At 37.5% G+C, this 20,814-nt stretch overlaps 1 protein-coding gene and 1 long non-coding RNA gene across 14 annotated transcripts in view; one reads left to right on the top strand and one right to left on the bottom strand.

The window, feature by feature from the left end:
* The window catches only part of SORBS2 (sorbin and SH3 domain containing 2), a 232,010-nt gene extending 226,231 nt beyond the window's left edge, over positions 1-5,779 (top strand). Inside the window, exons 30-31 of one of the 4 annotated variants that reach the window (XM_069855894.1) lie at positions 2,867-2,973; positions 3,769-5,779. In XM_069855894.1, the coding sequence (XP_069711995.1) occupies positions 2,867-2,973; positions 3,769-3,830 (169 nt within the window). In that variant the 3' untranslated portion in view covers positions 3,831-5,779. The remainder of the gene's footprint in view (positions 1-2,866; positions 2,974-3,768) is intronic. The other 3 variants (XM_069855895.1, XM_069855896.1, XM_069855897.1) reach the window with 3 other exon arrangements.
* Positions 1-20,814, bottom strand: part of LOC138720116 (uncharacterized) — a 42,600-nt gene that overhangs the window by 21,643 nt on the left and 143 nt on the right. Inside the window, exon 1 of one of the 10 annotated variants that reach the window (XR_011337368.1) lies at positions 20,124-20,157. The exons of 1 other annotated variant lie outside the window; for it this stretch is intronic. This is a non-coding gene — a long non-coding RNA (uncharacterized lncRNA). Of the gene's footprint in view, positions 1-13,579; positions 13,598-18,173; positions 18,192-18,281; positions 18,300-18,329; positions 18,349-18,433; positions 18,524-19,285; positions 19,344-20,050; positions 20,069-20,123; positions 20,158-20,814 lie in introns of those variants that run through there. 8 more of the 10 variants (XR_011337371.1, XR_011337367.1, XR_011337372.1 and 5 more) reach the window with 8 other exon arrangements.

Here is a 20,814-nt window from a genome sequence, read left to right as displayed (position 1 = left end):
AGAGGATAAATCCTCAGTAGTTTAATTTTATATCAAACACAGACACACCAACTTACAATTTCCATTGTTTGCACTTTAAAAGGATAATAATTTTGTAAAACTAAAACTTTGACTTTTTTTATTCCCTCCATTTTCAGCAGAATTCCAAATAAAGATTTCACATTGATTCAACTCATCTGCTTTACTGACAACACAAATTCAGAAAGAGTTCAGGGTGTGAATACCTTGATAATGTTGATCACAGGAACACAGGCTCACACTTTGTGGTGTAATTTACATATGCAATTTAAAAACCAGATACAAGAAAGCTTTTCTGAAAACTGGAGAACCCAGACCTCAAGTCTTATTTTCACAAACAATGTATAAATGGGATAAAGTATGAAAAGATTTTTCAGTGTTGACTGAAGACCAAATGCAAGTTTGGTGCAAGGTTGTTTCAAATTCTGCCTCCCTCCCAGTCTTGCACTCACGTCCCGCTCCAGTGATCATTGAAAGCAGTAGCTATTCTGCCTCTAGCATCAGAGCACTTCAGAGAAGGCCCTATTAGATGAATTCTCCTACATGTAACTAAGGCTTAGCTTGTAAAAATATTTAAAAGTTTACCTGTCAGCCACTTGAAGAAACGGCAAGAGAGAAGTGAGGGGTAAAAAGTTACCAGATAACTATACCACAGAGAGTATAAAATGAAAATTGGACTTTTTGGGTTGAGTCTTAGTAAAACCACAAGCTCCTGTTGGTTTTGTTGAGCTTACTGATACACCTAACTCTAACTACTTTATAAGCAATAATTACCCAATTAATTTTGTTCAATATGGCTTAAGTAGTTCATGACTAAATTTACTTATACCTAAAATTAAAAACAGAAATATATTTAAATTGCCAACCAACCATTTGTCTTGAATATGTATTGTTAGTGTTGTAAAAGGTAGTAGAGGTTTCATATTTAAGAAATTATCAAAGACAGAATAAAATTACTACAAAGTAGTTATTAAAACAGATTATCAAGAAATGACTAAGGTTAGATTTCTAAAATACAAAGACTGCTAATTGGGAAGTTCTTGTTGCTGTATTTGAATAAGTAATTGGCTTGAATCCTATTCATGACACATGACATCTGCAACTCTTGTACCTTTGGAAGATGGATTTAATAAGTTTTGGAATATCATCATAGCTCCACTTTCCTGGAATATAGTGATAAGCATGACAGAAAATGTTGCCACGTAATTTTTTGCACAGGCTGTTTTTACTTCTGCTACACAAATCACCAGCAGTAATTGTTTAAATAGCCAGACCCGTTCCATTTTTTAGTGTGACTGAAATATAAAATTAAACTTTCCAGATTTGGGGAGATAACTGCCAGACAGAAAAATAATTAAGTTAAATTCATTTTTTTTCTTGGAACGGCGTATTTCTTTTCTCCAAACTAGCAATGTGAAAAATAAGTGTCATTTATTCAAGAGAACCATCATTACACTAGGTCTAGCACCAGTCTATATATAGGATTTTCAAAAGGGACTTTCAGGAGCAGTAATTTTTTTTTTTTTTAAATAAACATCTCATTTAAGCCATGGAAACTTTGCCTGAATGATACAGATCTAATGAAAATACTTAGTACTAACACATCAAAGGGGGAGTCATTTTGTTTTTATTGGGGGAAGTGTAATGGCATTAAGGTTTTAAAAGACAGTGAACTGTTGTTAAGAGGGAAAAATTGATATGATTATGTTTTACTTTAATATTTTGATATTAAAACTATTTCCTGTGTAGAATTTCTGCAGTTGTACCCTGCTTGTTTACACGCAGTCAGTCATAGCTGGGGCACAGACGATGAGAAAAAATGACAGAGTCTAATTCTGTAGGACTTATGGGCTTTTGCAGCAATCTGCCCATGGACTGCCAGCCCAAGCACCTTCAGGTGCTCCTATTAAAAGTTTATTGCCATTCATTAAATTCCAAGAAACTCTATTAAAAGCTGACAAAGAATGAAAGATAACTTTAGTAATCTCATGCCTTTTTCCAGTTATCCATGTTAGATCCTTTAATCCACAGCCCTGGCGAGGTGGAGGTACAAGTCAGCATCCAAATACTGTTTGAGTTTCCATCCTTATGTACCCTAATTTGATTCAAGCCCCTCCCTCAATCTCAGAGATTTTATATTTATATATATATATATGTCAGAGGCTAACCAGGTGCTAACCAGGGAAGGAGTTACAGCTGTATGTTGCCAAATAGCAATTCATTTTCCACCTTCCCCAAAAAGGTAGTTGCCCCTTTTACACACAGAGCTCCTATAGTTTCAAGGTTTGCTTCAGCAGTTGCTACCGAGGAGCCCAGGGTGGTCCCTCCGTCACAGTAGCAGTGCGTGGGCCACTCTCCTGGTTTCCTCCTCCACCCACTGCAGAGGGACACCAGGCACCTTGCTTACGCTGTATGGCACCTTGCTCTGCTAAGGTAGAGAACACATACAGTAGATTCAGCTTTCCAGAGCTTAAAGGCAGAGTCACAGGTTTAGGTGCAAACATGGGATGTTAAGGAGCTTGGGCTCCTTAACACCCCATGTTACAGCCACCCCTCTAGAAGGGATACTACTAGAATTATCTGTTCAAAGCAACTGATTAAATAAACTGGTTGAGGAACCATCAGACTGGCCTTGAGCCCCCAGTCTTTGCTGTCTGATGAGTTGCTTTTCTGATATTTATTTATGTACTATAATACATACCTAGCCCTTTTAATAAATAATTAAATAATAAACCCTTTTCCCCTGGGGTATTACTTACTAGCTAATGTTTAAGCCAGCTCCTATTCTTCAGCAAAGGTGCAAAGAACTCTTACTTCATTTTAAAATGCATCATTTGTCCTATTTAAGGTTTCAGGCTCTGTATAACTATACTCCTAGGAATGAAGATGAATTGGAGCTCAGAGAGGGAGATGTCATTGATGTGATGGAAAAATGTGATGATGGATGGTTTGTGGGTATGTTTTACTTTAGCTGCTTCTTTTTTTGTTGGTTTTTTTTTCCTCTGACCTTTGCTGTCCTCTTTGATGTCTTTGAAATAAATTAATTTTTAGCATTCAGTGTAATAAACCTGAACTTGGCTTTATCAGGAGACATCTCAACCAAAATCCACTGAAATTAGTGGGCAATTTTTCACTTATGTCTTTTGGGATTGATGGACACAAATTGACCTATGCCTCCAGTTTGTTGTACAGCACTGTTGTCATTCTCATGTTACAAAAATAGACTGTGGGTTATTGCTCTCTTCATAAAGACCAGGCAATGTAAAACTTACTTACATTAATACATCTATAGATTTGACTACTTAGAACCAATTATTATTGAACAAACAGAGATTTGATAACTAGGCCTCGATAAGATGGCTTATTTATTCTGTAAACTCTTATGCACACAGTGGCTAACTTAATCATCTAACTAGACCTCAGCATTCAAAAAAATCAAATTACTAGAATAGTCTCAATATTGTTGAGTTTAAATTATTTCAATGTCCCAAGTCAAAATTTTAGTACAGCTTTAATTAGGCCTAACAATTTATTCAAACGGCCTCTTTACTTGCTTTTTCCTTCCTACAGCTATAAAGTGTTAAAACTCAACTCACAAATGAAATGCAAAAGAACTTTTTGAAGTTATGTTATTAAAAACTGTAGCTATTTCTGTTTGTTCAAAATTAAACATAAAAATTTTAAAGGCCATGCTTACATAGTGATTTCCTGTTGTTATTCCCATCTTTCATCTATTGCTTCTAATTTCAGGAACCTCGAGAAGAACCAAATTCTTTGGTACTTTCCCTGGAAACTATGTCAAGAGGCTCTGAATTTTTTTTTCTACTTATTTATGCCGCATCTCTGCAACACATCTGCATAAAGCTGCTAGAAAACATGCTGCGCTGGCCTTCTGTTTTCTTGCTTGCAGTCTAAGAGAAAGGCCATCTAGTTCATCCTCATCCCATCCCATCCTCCAAACCGTTCCAGCAGTATTACAGCAACGACCACGGTGTGAATAACTAAGGTATTCTAAAACAAGAAGAAGCATTTCAGCATTTAAGTACTCCCTGCTTTAAAGCCTTTCCATTCGAAACACAGTAGGAAAAGCCTGGTGACAGGTACACAGATGAATTGCCCTGGAGGGTGAGCAGGGGGAGCAGCTGTTCTTGGTTTGGACGTTTGCGGTACTATCATGAAGTCTGATGGGATTTTTTCAGCATGCATGTAATATGGGGGGGGAAGTTGCTGTTTACTATTTCTTTAAAATGGTTTGAGTTTCCACATTCTTACTAGCTTGGCAACATTTGTTGCTTTCACTTTGCCGTATCACAGGTTTGCCTATTGTACTGGTTTACAGTGTATGATGAATTATAATATAGATCTTTTTGCCTGCACTTGTATGTTGTAACAAATGCACAATGATTGTAAAATCTCAAGCAAACGTAGTGAAAAAAAGGAAGAACTGCAAGTGTTCTGAGCGGGTGCAATGATATTGGCTAAACCTCTTTTCATTTTTCCCTAATAAAGCCGTAGTGTTTTCTGTTAAAAGGTAAGAAGGGCAAGAGGTATAAAACGTTGGGAAGGAGGATTTAATGAAGAGACAGACAATGATACAAGCATAGACAATAAATAACCTGCTGCTGATGTCTGACATTAAATGGTTGCAATCAAAGTGGTGTAATAGTAAGCAATGTGAAATTTGAGAGGTTAGTGTTTTTATGTATCACAGGAATTTTAAGAAGCAGGAAGTAAACAGTGTTAGAGCAAAGGGTTGATGGGGGTTTTTTTTTCCTAACATAGCCACCTGGAAAACATTCACAAGTATCATGTACTGATTTACTTCACTATATATATATATGTATGTATGTATGTTAGCAAAACCCAAGTTACACGTTTTTTTAAGGAATCTAGTACAGAAAAAAGTCACAAGTATTAAAACTGAAACAATGTAGAGGTGAGTTGTTTGGGTTTTTTCCTAAATGAAGTAAGTATTTGAAAACATACATTTTCCATAAGCAAAGGTAAGCATAAATAAAAAATGAAATTAAGGCACAGGATGATAATGACTATGGCTTTATAAAAATAAAAATTCAGATTTGGTTTCTTCAGCACCTTATAGATGGCAAAAGCTTCTACTGCATTTCTCATGAGTAAAGGATTGAAATTGTCAAAGTGTATGTAGTCTCTGTAGCATTTTGTACATATGTTTGCTTTTTTGTACAGAGCCATTTGGTTGTTGATTTTAAAAAAATTAAGTTCCTTATTTGATCTTTGCCCTCTTCATACACAGAACTTTTCAATGCATTTTTCTTTTCTTGCTCTATTTACCATAAGCACATCTGGATAGTGCAATTCTGTAAGATAGCATTTTATGCAAAAATGTATTAATTAAAATATGGTTTACCAGCCAATTCTAAATGTACATATGTCTTTATTACTGAGAAATGTCATTAAGACAAAGGTAAAGAAACATCTTTGTGCAGCATACCTTTATTATTGCAGATTTCATGGCAAAAGCTTTATATTCAAAGGCTTTCAATTTTAAACTAGATCTGCATGCAGCTTTGCTGTGAGATTAATACCTATCTTCTATGCCATTTATGATTGAAGACTTAAATATCTGTTGCCTGTGATATTTAAAAGTACTGTTTCTACTCTGTAACTGATTTTAGAAGAATACAGGTTTTTCATACCTGGCTTTCAGGTAACTGACTTTGAATTCCTACAAGCAAAAGGTCTTTGTGGTTTTTTTTTTTCTTGAGTAGACTTCTAATAAATTTTGCTTGGAGTACACAATTGTTTCCCCCATCATTTCTCAAAATATGCATATTACCTGAGAGTTGGTAATGCTTAACTGTTCAGGCTTACATGCAGATAATTTTGTACAGAGGTTTTCTTCCACCACCAAACATAAACCAGTTATATATATGAGCATCTAGCATTGCCCACACAGCTCTCAGTTGATCCATTTCAATGTCATCCGTAGAATACACAAATCCAAAAACAACATTCTCAACTTTTCTGAGATATTTTTTCTGTTGCCAGAGCCACCCTTCATTCCAGAAGCACAAAGGTCAAAATACACCATGGTAAACCCATTATACCTGGCAAAAATTCCCATGCCCTAATCCTTCAACAAAAGCAAAACGAGACTCCTCTGTAAAGTGACAGAATAGAAGCAAGTTTTAAGGAAAATACAGATATTTGGGGAAGCATCTTAAATGCGGGATTCTGCCTGCAAAACTGAACTATCCAATACAAATTTCTCAGGCAAGAAAAAACTGTTCAAAAAAACAAAAAAACCCAAAACTTGCTACAAGAAGCAAAGTAAGCAGCACTTTCTTTTTTTTTTTTTTCTCGTTTCACTGGCTAGTAACACCCTTTCTGTTAGTACCTCCAAGCAGGTCTTCGGTCCTCCTCCAAGCCATGCTGGCTACCTTTGCTGGCATTCCTTCTCCAAAATACTGTGTGTGTCATACTTCCCTGGCTGAAGAAAGCAGCACAACAGCAACCTGCATTTGCTCAGAAATAACCTATTTCTTCAAGTCTGATTTGTGCTTAGTTTTGTCTTTACAACAGATGAGCTGCAAAATGCCGAGCCACCAACGCCTCTAAATAAATACACAAGTACGTAGCTGAGGATGTTAACTTTGTCTACAAGAAGGTTAAGACCAGGGGCTGCTGTGGAAACTCCAGCAGGTAAATTCCTTTGTCAGTGTAAACATTGTCAGTGCTGGGAATGCTTTCAGTTTGGGAAAGGCCTAATTTAGTCAGTGCTGTTTTGGCTGAGGTAGATGTGCCCTTCCAATATTAAGTCAGCTTAAACCCACTGCATGCATCAATTCTTACAGCCCTATAACCACATACAGGAATATACAATCAAGCGTTCTGTGGTTTGTCCTTTCTGTTTGCTGGGCAACCCAGTGTGGGATCTGGGACATCCCTGAAACACTGCTTTGTGCCACATACCTGTAAGAACTGTAAGAAGAGGTACTGTGTTTTTATAGTCTTCTATAAAAGCTAGGCTAATAAAAGCAACTGATTGGTGTAGTCTCATCAATATAAAGAAATTCTGGATGCTTAACAGCCTGAGCAGTTAAGGGCTAAAACAGCATCCTCTGTCTACCTTACAGATAAATAGGTAAGGTTACAGGAGCATCCCTAAAAACTCAGTACATTCCACTGCCAACCCTACAGTGAGCCATGTGTTTGCTGTAGGGACAAAAGAACCCTTAAAACAAGAAAACCCACAAGACACCAGCAAGCCAGAGAGACCAGTGCCCAGGTAGTTCAGGGTAATGTTCTCTATCCCAAACCAGGGTAATGTTCTCTATCCCTCTAAGCAAAGGGTCACCCTAGCAAGTTTAACATTCTGTCACTCACTCCAAGCAAATCATGTTATCATTCTGGGATGCCTGGTATTTACTAGTCTCCTTTTAAATGCTGATGTACAGAACCCAGACAAGAACACGAGGTGCTTCCTATGCATTTGAAAAAGCGGTGTGTGAGCCAACGGGAAGCTAAAAACATGAAGTCAGTAGCTCTAGAAGGACCTTAGGTCATCATGAAATATATTCCCTTACAGTATTTATAGTTACATGGTGAAACCCTGCCCTTGCTCCAGTTAACAGCAAACTCCATTGAAGTCAACAGATCCCCCACTACTGGTAATAAAGTTTCTATGTTAGCTTGTAAAGAAAATTGCCTGAGAGAAGCACCGAAGCAACTAAAAGTACAGTTTGGCTTGGTTTTATTATGATGAAAAGTATGAGTGCAGACAGAGACCAGAAACCGCTTCTTTAACTGCTCTCACTACACAGCACAGCATAGTCCCCTTTTCTAGTACCTGACAGTTAAATTAAAGTCAAACCATATGTGGCTCCAAAGTTGCAAAAGCATATTGAAAGGGCAAATAATTCAATTTTTAAACGTGCTTATACAGCAGAACCCGTTGTTGCGTCCAGCAAATGCTGATCAAATTGAGACCTGAATCCACCCATTTTACAGAGCAGGAAACTTTCCAACATGAAGAAACTGGCACCTCATCCATACACATTAAGCATGGAAGATTCACTTAATAAGGCTTTCTTCTACAACTCTGCAGGTAATCAATCAACATCAAGCTATTTATTGGACTGGACGCAAAAAAGATGCCATTTTACTTTTATCCTCCTCCCAATGGCCAGACAGTTACATTCCTAAGTTCTAGCTAAAAACTGCCCAATAAAATCTATTATTCTCATCAGTATAGTGAAGTAACATTCCTTTGAAAGTTAAAAAGTGCCTATTAAAAAAATAGATATATTTTTAATTTATCTACTAAGAATATAACAGAAATCCACTGCAAGGTAAACAAAAGAATTAATGATTTACTCCTTACAGTATTCCGAGTCAGACACCATTTAGGGCAAAGAAAGCAATAGTAGTGACATATAGCCTGTCATTCACGTATTTTGTGTGACCTCTGAAACACAAAAGAAGAACAGAAGTTTCTAGGTTAATATGTAGTGATGAAACTGATGAGAAGCCTGAACAATGGCACAAATACAATTGTTAGTGCAACCCGGATGATTGGTCACTCTGTGCAGCAGCTCTGCACTCAGAACTCCCAGCTCCCGTTTCATTTGCATCAATATGAATCCCATATATAAAGCATTATAGAATTATGCCTTCTTTTATTTAACGTCTGTTTCTTTGAAAGTTATATATAAGGAGCAAAGTTGTGTATTAATACACTATTTAATACTAACAGAAAGTAGAAAGCGTACTTATTAAAATAGCTCTAATGCCAATAATAACAACTATCCCACAGCAATTTTTTGAGGAGCCTTTGTATAGTGATGTCACATTTAATTACAGATCCGAGGCATGGAGGGTCCGATTTCAGCATGGCATTACATCACAAGTGACACCATAAAGGGGTGGAGTTGGGGGGGGAATGTTGCCTGACAACCAGAAATGTGTTGCTAGGTTTATCCTCAGTACAGATACTCACATCTCAACAATTTATGTTTCTTGCTGCCAATACGAATAACAAGCTTGGAAGTCATTATTTCATCACTCACATACACACATAGCAAAGTAATCCTCCTACTTTTTCCATCCATCAGGAAATCAGTAAACCACTTTAAAAAATATCCCAAGAATAATGTAATTATTTATTTCCACCAGTGAAGAATTACCAAAGAGTTACACACACTGACTCTTGATACTTCCTTCCAAAAAGGGAGGAGATACACTTCTCTGTTCAAGCCACTGTTTCTTTTTGCAAAAGAGGTTTCTGTGTTCACCTGGGTCAACTAATTTGGGTGCCCAGCTCTAGGTCCAATTGATCTCAACAAGTTTGCTATTTAAATTTCTTAAAGGATCTGGTCCTCTAATACTTTTTTGGCTCTCTGGCATTAAAATAAAATGGAGGCATTTTATTTCATAACATCCTGCAAGTGCCACTTAAGAACCAAGGAAATGGACTGTCATATTAAAATAACAATTAAACCTTCAGTCATTTACATCAAGTGGCTTTTTTTTTCTTGACACAGGATTGAGTATACAGCTGAAAACAGCACTGCAAACAGAACACTGAGGAGACAGAACATGGTGTTCTAAGTGGGTCATCGCACTGCCTCTGTCACTGTGATTTGCTAGATAAACCCCAAGCATGCTATGATCCAACTCATGCTTCCCCAGGTTAATGCTTCAAACTGTAACGTGAAACATGTACAGATACTAGCTGGCTCAAGACCTGCTAAAGGCTTTTCTTACACTACCACTGATTCATCTGTTATAGATAGATTTTTTTTCACTTGTAACTGGAAATATTTGAACAGGTGAAAATTCAGCCCCCCCTTAAACTGTAAAAGAGAACAAATGAATATGTCCAGTATGCCCGAGGTAACACTTGCCGAGAGGGCAACACTTAAATGCCACTGAAAAGCTCTAGGAACTATTTACAGATTCACTTCATCTGCCCCTGCAGCCAGACCCACAGTCCAAGGCAGAAAGCAGCATTATACTCAACCTGAAGCAGAAAGTACAAAAGCCACACACCATCAAAACCACAGAGAAACATCTAGGACACACAAAACCCTCTCTTCTAGCTACTAATCCTTACATGTTCTGAAGCGAGCAGATTGCCATAGAGGGATGTAAAATGTTTGTACCTACCACCTAAGGCAAAAGGAGCTCTGAAGAAAAGTGGTCAAAGAAATAAATTAGCCCAGCCCTATGTCAGTATCAGATAATTTCTGAACACCACAACTGCGATTACAAAACCGCTAGGTTTTAAGCTGTTACAGAAAACAAAGTTCTCAGTAGCACACACTACTTACAGATGGTAGCATCCCCAAACTACTGCTTTCTATCCAAGTCCTCTTCATTTTTCACAACACACTCTTCCTTTGTCTATCTATTTAATTGCACGGTCACAAACACTGCAAGCCTTAAGACAGTAATCAGTCTTCTACAGCTTATTTGTATGGTACTCATCCTAAAAGGACCATTGCTTTAATACAGGGAAAAAAATTCATTACACTGAAATAAATTGTCTTACTTCCTTATAGACATACACTCAGAGGCATGTCCTATACCTTAGGTATAGAAACAGCCGGTGTGTCAGAAATACCACTTCAGTTAGTCTTCCAACCGCAAGCCTACCCCTACTCACGAAAAAAATAAAACCAACCCCACCACAACCAAACCAGAGAGGCAGGGTTGGTGGAAAAGAGTGGTCCTTTTGGGACATCAGAGCTAGGGGAGACCTGGGAGATGTTTTGGGCCCTGGAAACAAGCTACTTAACCTATTTCATGCATCCAATCGTGTCAACTTTCTTACTTCACCACACACTCTGTGCTCCCACTAACACTATCTCCCCAGCAATGTCTTAGAAAGGAATCGCTCTAGACAGACCAGGCTACAAAGGAAAAAGAGTAAGGTCAATGGGGAAAGACACAAGCTCATCAAAAGTCAAGCCATTTCTGAAATTCTCTAGGCTCTATGCACCTCTTATTAAGGGCCTTGAAGGGCAGCCTGTCCAACTTTTCCCTCCCATTCTACCATTTCTTTTCTTCCCGTCAGTCCCAGAGGCAAGAAGACTCATAGAAGTATGAAACCATGGAAGCATGAAACATTTTACAACTCAAAAATACTGCAATTCCTTTTTAACTTACTCAAGATCTTGCACTCCAGCTCTTGCCTTACATTATCCGGATACCTGCCAAAAGCATTACCTGTGGCATCTTCATCATCATTACTGAAAATCCAGAACTTCCCAAGATGGAAGAGGTCTCCTGCATCAGTCCATAAAATGGCTAACAGCTCCACAGCAAATGATTGGTGTTGGTTAGAAGGTCCTAACTTTAAACATCCAGCCTTTCACTCAACTAAAGAGACTTGGGCAAATTACTTTTAAGCTCTGGGAAGTGCAAAACAGAAATTGTTAAAATGCAAAGACCAGGCAAGATTAAAACTCAGCCTTCAGGGGGCTTTTTTTGTGCTTCAGAAAAGGTTTTTGGTGGGACTTTTTGGTTTTGGGGGTGTGGTAAGGACTGCAAGCAAGACAGTTTCCATATCTTTATTTCCAGAGAAACTTCCATTAGGAGAGGTTTACTCATGTTTCAAAGCACTAGCTGTGTACACCATGACTTACCTGTCATTGTAAAGAAAGGATTATCCTTTGAAAAGCCATGGAGCAATTACCCACATATTCTGGCCTGGATTCCCACAGTACTAGCAGATGTCAAGTGTAAAAGTTCCCAGCTATGGCATGAATTATATTAACTCCCTGCATGCTGGAGTATAGTAATTGTGGATGCACGTATACCAGTTTTAAGACTGTGTGTATGTGTATCTGACAGTTTTTACACTGTTCATTTCAGATCCAGTAATTGCATGTTGATAAAGCTGAGAATTTTGCCCTAGTTCATTTCTGCTAGTTTCGTCCCTACCTTGGTTGTACCCTTTCTCACAACACAGCCAGTTTTTACAAAAAAATTCTCAAACCTATGCACTTATTCCTACCTTCTGTGAACACAAGTAAGCAAAAAGTCCAATCAGGGCAAGCTGTGAAATGCATAATTATTTACTTCCATTTAGTATTTTTGTCTGCTGTTGAGAAATTAATTCATGAGAATGGACAAGCTGACTGTCCTTTTAACAAGCAGAAAGAATCAAAATTGTAACAAGAAAAGTAGTTAAAGTATAAGCTAAATTTAAGCATTATGCCTGAACAACTACAGTGTGCTTTGGGACTCCAGGATCCAGCTTTGTGTCTAGCTACATTCTGAAGCTGCTGATCTCTGGCTCTGGTCCCACCTTATACTTAAAACAGAATACCATATTTGTCTTTCAGCTGTTCCCGTTTGTCAGGACCCAATAAACATGGCTAACTCTTCCCTAGCAACTGCTGTTAAAATGCTAAACCAAAGCCACAAGGTGAATGAAAAATAGATATCGACTACAGTACTTCATGGAACACAAGACAACAATTGTAAAAAATGAAATTCTGATGCCTGTTTCTTGGAGAAAAGTATTCAGAATGTTTGGCACTTGGACTACAAATGACAGTGCCCTTGCATGTGATGTTCTCATTTGTTTGTGTACGAAGTCTCATCTCTTGGGAAACAACAAAACATACCAAGGTATTGATCTGGAAGTTTGACACATGCCTTGGAGAATCCCTGGGCTGCTCTGTACTTAAAAAAATCCATGAAATCTTTTAGGCTAAAGACAGAATAAACTCTAATTTTCCCCTTCCTTCTAAGCTTCCCACATAGAAGTTTGGGTCAGTAGACTAACAGAAAACAATTGTAAATACCTATTACTGCAGGTATCTTTCTCTCATACGCACTAATGAGCACAAACATACAGAGGTGTCAATGGAAAAGCCTGTCAACTTCAGTGACACAGAATAAGCCACAATGGTTCATACGCCAAGTCCTTATGGTCTCATATTGCCTATATGCCCCCAAAAGCCTTCAGCAAGCCCGAGGGAAACAATAGGGACACACTCTTAATGGCTTTCACATTGTTGGATTACAGTTGTATTTGAGCACTTAGCTCTGCTATGCTAAATCTGAAAAGCCCCATCAAAGAGCACTCTTTCACAGCTGAGCATAAAGAGATGGACTAAAAAGAACTGCTTAGAATGAAAACTAGGAGAAATTTCAGAAGAAGCCCCAGACAGGACAGGCAGTTTTGCCTCCTAACCTTACTTTTGTCTTCCATGAAGCTATTTTGTAGGTAATAGTAGCATCCCCAGACTTTCATTATCTGGTATTTACAATAGAAGGCATTAATAAGTCAAAAGTAGGGTAATAATTTTAAAATTAGAGGCAGGAAAATTAAAAAAAAAATCTACTTTAAAGATAATCTAGAGGAAGGCTAAAGCTTAGACCAGGAATAAAGTACATATCACAACCATACAAGCACAAGCATTTTCTTCTCCACCAAGAAATCACTGTTCTTTTCTCATCACTTCAGTTCAGATCTTTTGCCAGATATAAACTTTCACTGACAAAAATAAACTAGAAGAAGGGAGGAAAACATACACGTACACAAGTGTTTCCATGGAGAGAGACATACTTGCACTACACAGCATCCTGAGCTGAAAATTTTGCTAGTCCAAGAAGAACAAGCTTTCTCTTATCATCCAATAATGACAAGAAAAAATGTTAAGTCTCTTCAAAAAGCAGCTCTTCCTAACGCAGAACTGCTGCTTCCTCCTGCTTAACGGGTTTCTCTAGCCACACAAGTTATATTATGGATCTGTTCTTGAAGTCTTGAACTCTGAAAAATTCTCTTAAGGTTTAGGCACATCAAGTGTTACTGAATAAAATCAGCTGCTTCTCCAGCAGCAGCATAGGTAATCTCCACACAAACATTCCTTTGCCTGTAATTTACATTTTATCCTGATTAGTTAAGGATAGAAGACAGCCAAGGGCTTGTAGTCACTCCACAATGAAGATCATGCTTTTACTATTACAGCATATATTCCTATAAAACTAACATAGCAGCAGAGACATCCCACAGCATTCTGTACCAGTTTTAGTCTCTGAACAGCGTGGATACAGTAATTCATGTCCCGTGACTGAGACCTGAATAGCAATGGCAAGATGCAGAAAGAAAGTATGTCTACGCAAGATGTACACAGAAGCAGCTGACTGGATCACTTCTGAAAAAGTCAGCCAACAGCTTCTAAGGATCTAAAATTACTGCTATTTTCTGTATTACAGGTTAACATCAGCTTTTCTGAGGGAGTGTGTTACCTCTACCACTTCCACAGCCCACTTCCCTAACCCTTTCATCCTCCAAAACTACCAGATAGCCACTTCTCTTCTGTGCACTGCCAATATTTCATCTGTATCATGTAACATGGCACAAGAAAAGATATATGGTTAGCTGCCACTGGCATACTAAAATCACTCATATATTTGTTTTGGCCTACACAGGCACAGGCACTCTTCCCGTTTTCAGGCCATGTACCCAGAAAAAGCATAACAATAGTTGATGCTCTACAGTCTCTGCCCTCCCAAGATGTCCAGAGTGAAGAAACTACCCCAGCTACTTCGAAGTTTCTCAAAAGAGTAATAAAGTCACCAAAAAGCACTCCTGTTCGCTACTAGGGCCCACAGGTGAGGCAGCAACATCTACTCGTTAGTGGTATACAGGGCAATAAGTTTTCAGTACACACGTTCATGCCTGCTTATAGTCACTGCCAGAGAGAAGTTCAATTGTAAGAATCATCACCAGCTATTGAGAATAATCTAGTGGTAACATTCACACTTTACCCCAATGGTATGGAAAAAACAAGAGATAAGTCTCTTGATCCCACCTGATCTCTTCACATTCCCTTTAATAAATTACAAGCTTTTTTCCAGAAAAGACAAGGAGGTTAAAATTCCCATGTAGCAAAAAATAAATAAAAAAGATTAAATGATAGCTAAATGCATACAATCACAAATAAAGTCAAGAAATAGAACTAATTACTGTAGAAATGCAAAATGAGACATTGCTTTTATTAGAGGCAATGCTGTGTGTCTGTTATGGTTCTTGTGGGCACATGTTATTACACACCTAATTAAGTATTTTAACTGTTTCCTGAATGCTGCTCTATAGGATGTACCATGAAAGAAATTTCATAAATCTAACAGTACTATGCATTATGTGTTCGGGTAATGTTGAATGGCAAGCACATCAACGTGTGGTTTAACAGCTACCTTATATTGTATAAAAGTTATGTAAGTGTCAGCATGTTAATCTATGAAGCATACTGGACTTATCTTCTGGCCCAGAGCCCTGCTAACTTCATTCCAACCTTACTCTTTTGGAATGAGCTTATTCTGTTTCCAGTGCCAAAATGGGCTTTAACTTTAATCCAAATAAGGCATCGGCTTGCCAGTTTTGGATGTGACGTTTGACTCTAGCTATTAAAGGAGCTGAACCACTGATAAGTGAGCTGAAAAGAAAAACAACTCCTTCCTCACAGTCAGTTTTAAAGATTCGCCATCAGAACTTCTATGGGTTGCCAGAACAGAAGGGCAAATCCTTTCCCATTCATAACAGGAAAACACATCATCTCAGATGATGTGTTGAACATTCAACTCTTGTAAAAGTAACCAAGCATGAAATTTGAGAAGTGTAGCAATTAAGCACAAAAATTGAGAAGTGCTTTGCAACCTACCTTTTAGCTAGGAACCATAATTAAAACGTGAGCTGACATTATGTCAAAGAATCCAATAAAGGACAATGAATTTCTTCCTTAGTCACAATAATATCTAACCCCTGTAAAACAGGCAAAGGCACAGTAGAAATACTATGACAGGAGCAGCATTTCAGGTAACCAATGCACTAATCAGTACATGCAAAATCACACGCATATGTCAGTTTGCAACCAAGTTATAGACATGAGTTTTCAAAATGAAGGTGAACTTCAATGCTTTCATATGCCTGAGGCATCTTATTCCATTAAATATGCTCTTCAGATTTTTTTTTTTTTTTTACACACTAGTCATCATTTTATATATGCCCCCAACCCCTTTATATTTTTGAAATTTAAAAAGAAAACAAGAAATTCAGGGCACAAATTTCAGATAAGATGAAAACCGTAAAGAAAACAAGCACACCCATAATTAAACAAGTATTTTTAAAAACAGATTTAAATTTCTACTTTCTGCTTGCGTACGAGTTTATCATAAAGTTCTGAAAAATACCAGTTCAGTAAAAAATTTACTTTCCATTTATTTGCTTGTCAATCCAGATCAGACCCTAAACAAAGGCTTTAAAAGGCTCCAAGACACCTAACTCCACTTAGATGCTTCTTGGAGAAGGTGAGAAGATTTAAGCCTTCAGTTTCTGCAATGTTCTCAGAACAAATTTAATTAATAATTAATGAGAAGAAAAAAAAATAAAAAAAAACCAAAACAGGACAGGACATTCCTCTTTGCCTGAGCCTGCAGACAGAAAATTTATGACTATGCTTATCAGTTGCAGTTTGTTGCTCAGAACCTAATCAGCAGAAAAAGGTACCACAGCTATGTCTAAACGATAACAGAAAGATTAAAATGAGAGGACAATTGACTCAAAGCACTGTTTCAAAACCACTACAAAGCTGAGACAGGTGAGAAAGAGTTGTAAGAATGTCCTTTTCCACCTCATATGTAATTCCAGCCTGGAAATTTCTAATGCATGGAGAGGAGTACAGTACCAGAGCCCCACTCTTCCTCTTTCCCATGTGCATGAGAAGAATACCAGAGCTAAGAAAAGGAAAGAGGATTTTTCTGTTGCCAGGAAAAATTAAGGGTACTGCTATTTTATCAGGCACTCACTAATCAAAAGTTGATATGAAAAGTTCACCAGGATCCCAGTTATTAACCATTCCTGCTCCCTGACAATGCACTTAGGGAAATCTTTGAACTGTACATACACACTCATATCTTATTGCTTTGTGAAACTGTTCTAAAATAAGTAGCATTTACTATAAGAAGATTTCTCATATACTGATGTGTTTTGAAATAGAAAACAGTCTGTGCAGTAGGGAATACTCTGGCCTTTCACCTCTGGAGAGCTAGTTTAAGTACATGCTGTCCCACACGTGCAACTGATTTTCAAGCTCCAGTTAGTACCCTAGGCTGTTGCTGTCTAAACTTCACAAACAGTGGCCTAGTCCAGTACAGTTTATCACGACAGAGACCAAGCTCTGAAACAGGACAGGAGGTTTACGGCTTAAAACGCACACTCTGAAGAGCTGGTTTGGTTTTTTCTTGTTTCTGCCTCTTACCAGTGTTTGTTCTACTTCTGCAGCCTGCAGCAGATCACACCATGAGTTTAAAGATGGATGAACTGGTTTTAAACACTCTACTTATTTTTCAGCTCTTGGTCTGTGGAATTATCAGGAAAACATATCCTTCCACCAAGGTAAGGACGTACTGGGAGTGAAAATAGGAAACTGACACACACAAATACTCTGATGTGAGTTAGGAAGCATGCCTTTCAATTGCACCAGGGGAAACCAATGACACAGCACAGGCACAAGAGTGATTGTCCGAAGCCAGTGAGGTGGCATGGTATACAGTTATGAATTTGTAGATCATGCTACTACTCCGACGCCAGATTTGTGCCTCCACCCCTCAAACCTTAAAAACTGGAGTGACACAAAGAAAGTTGACACAACATTACTACCACCTCAGTTCAGTAAAAAGCAAAACAAAACAGAGTGGTTGTATTCTTTCATTTTCCAGTGTGTAGAAAGATAAGGTTTGGCACAAAAATCAAATTAAATACCAATCCAGAGAGTAAAAGCCAGCTTCAAGCATTATTATTATTCACACCACAAGCCAAAATACTGTATTTTGATCCTAAGGAAGTGACTTTATACATAAATTCATAGCACAGCCATTAAATTCACAGTATATATATTTGCAGGTTAGAAAAGCCACAAAACCAAAGATCTTATACTTGTTTTGTTGTAGCGTAACTAGTAAAACTGTTTTCTAACATGGAAGTTTCAATGGCACAAGAAAAAAAGACAACTTAAAATGTCACACCACTACATATTTACAAATAAATCCATTTTCACAGCTAGAACTATTACGAAAGACAAAATGATGAGCAGAAAAATCTATAGCTAGATATGTAGTTTAAAATCTCTACTATCATTATTTTAGAAGACTCATCTTACTCAGTTTCATATTGTTTCACGACAACCAATCTTTGATTTCAACATTTGCTTATTTAGAAGCCACTCAATATGCATAACAAAGCCTGTCCTAGCATAATATACTTATACATATAAGATGCCTTAAAACAAGACAAAAGAAAAGAAAATAGACTTTACTTCACTGGTAGGAATGCATCTATATTAAGTGGATAAAAGCCTCTAGCTTCAAACCAGCTCAGCTGGTCATTTTGGTCTAGTATGAAAAAAAGAAGTACACATACTATGTAAGTGGGTGAAGGACTTTTAAGAAAGTAGTCACTGAAAAGAAACTAGGAAACAGCCTTATGTCACAGGTATCTATTCAGTGTTGCCTTCCAAATATTTGTTTGTTTGTTTGTTTTGAGAATTATAGAAGGGCAAGGGGGTGGGGGTTGGAGGCGGGGAGTGCATAGACTTAAAGCTCAACTATGATACATAAATAAAACAGGATCTAGCCATGGCTGCCCAGAACAACAGCACCTAGGAGAGCAAGTCACCCTGCCAGTAAACCAGGCAAAGAAAAAAAATAAATAAAAATCTTACTCATACAAGCATATGACTTCCACTGACATTAAGAGCAAACACCTGCCTTGAAAAAGTTAAGCCTGCCTTCCCTCTGCATGTATCTAACAAGATTAGAAGGAACATATGAGCACATCTCAGTATGAACAAACTTTACAGACACTTAAGCAACCCCAAACTATTTTCACCAACAAGGTTTTCTAAAAAAAAAAAAAAAAAAAATCAATAATTCACTAACAATTTCAGAGAAACCCCATAGTCTGATTATGGGGTTGACCCAATACAGAAATTCCTATATTTCTGAATCCTTTACTACTCAAGTGCACTGAAAGTCTATTTGACATTGCCAGTACTCAATGAAAAAGACAATGCAAAGTGCAAATGAAAGAAATGAAAGAAGTCTTTAAATGAATATATCTAATATGCTATGCATTCCCAGCTACAAACCTAAAGACTTTACAGGATTCACTAGGAAATGAGGGGTGAAAAAGGGGTACAAACATAAGAGCGTTTTCACTCAAGATAGATATTGGGGAGGAAGAGGAAAGGTAAGAAACTGAAGTACTCCTTACTGATACATTCTGACCTTGAACACATGATGTAGTCTGGAAGGCTGAATCACAGAGTGCATCGATACATTGAAGGCATATATTGAATCAACCTCGAAACATGTCAAAACATATCAGAGTATATACACCAATCACAAGAGGATTTTTTTTTTCCTCAACTTCAAAACACACAAAAATACTTGAGCTACCAAGACTGAAATACCCCCTGACCTAAACACCTGTTTTGGCTTATTTCTTTAAATGTGTCTATATTCCTTCACATCCCTAATATAAACTGTGCCCCCACAAGCTCAAGACAACTGTTACATTGCAAGCTCTTTGTGATACAGATATGCTTTCCAATAGTTTACTTTGAAAGAGTTACTATTATTTATTTTATTCCAATCGCTATGTGAAATACACTCTAAATAGAGAAGGTCTTTGAAATATTGTGGTCAAGAACACAAACAGAAAACCCTATGATGAACACTACTATCTAATAGCAAGCCACAAGTAAAAGGACAAACACACACACAAAAAAAACCACGAAACCAAAAACAACCAAAACAAACAATCAAACACTACCAAAACACAGGATATCTTACTGATAAGGACTTTAACTTTATAGACATTAGCAGCAGACACAGATAAGGACATTGAATGAGTCAGAGTAAGAGGTGGAATGGAGGCCAAGGTTATCTTGAAATCTACAGTAAAAAAAAAAAGTTACCCATATCAAAAATTATATGAATGGCGTGAACCTGCATTTTATTCTTCCATCTCACTTACTGCTCTTGCTTGTCCTTCAGAGACACTTCTAAGCAGGCTACATCTAGTAAGGAAAAAAAAATTCAATACCCACCAGACACAACCCAGCACTCTGCCTGATGAGAGCTGTACAAACTGTCTTGAAACAGGACAAACTCTGGGCTAAGAGATGCTTAAAGAACGTTGCCCATGCACATATTAACTTTGCTAATATCACATAAAAGAGAAATCTGTAGCACTACAATAAAATAGTGAGTGAACATATAGTGAAATGAATATGAACATGACTGAAAAATTCTTCATCTTTTTTTTTTAATAAAATATAAGTGGTATGGAAGTCAGAATAAAGCTGATCACACTGATGCAAGAAAACTAAAAGGAATGTAAAGAATTTATTCTGCAACAGCAACAACTCACAGAAGATATTTGCAACTACCTTAAAGAAGCTAAGACTTCTACAAAGAGAAGAGACATAATTAACTAACACTGCATTTCTCTTCCTCACTATGAGAAATATGCATGACATCAGTCCAGATTTTTCAAGCCATTGGAGTTGGCACATGCCATGGTCTCAAGTGACCGTAACTGAAAAACTCGGCTGAAGGGCTGGAAGGACTTTTTAGTGCAATGAACTATCACATTACAAAGAAGACAAGATGTAAAACAAGAGCTTCAGAGGAAAATCTTCCTATCGATATTCTGTTTACATCAAACAGAATGATGTACAAAGTCAGAGCACTGCATTGCATAGTTTGAACAAGCACCAGCAACATAATCAGCATGAT

This window comes from Phaenicophaeus curvirostris, chromosome 4 (genome assembly GCF_032191515.1).
Source record: "Phaenicophaeus curvirostris isolate KB17595 chromosome 4, BPBGC_Pcur_1.0, whole genome shotgun sequence".
NCBI classification, from domain to species: domain Eukaryota; kingdom Metazoa; phylum Chordata; class Aves; order Cuculiformes; family Cuculidae; genus Phaenicophaeus; species Phaenicophaeus curvirostris.
The sequence above is the reverse complement of the archived record's forward strand: the minus strand, read 5'-3'. Positions and strand labels throughout refer to the sequence as shown.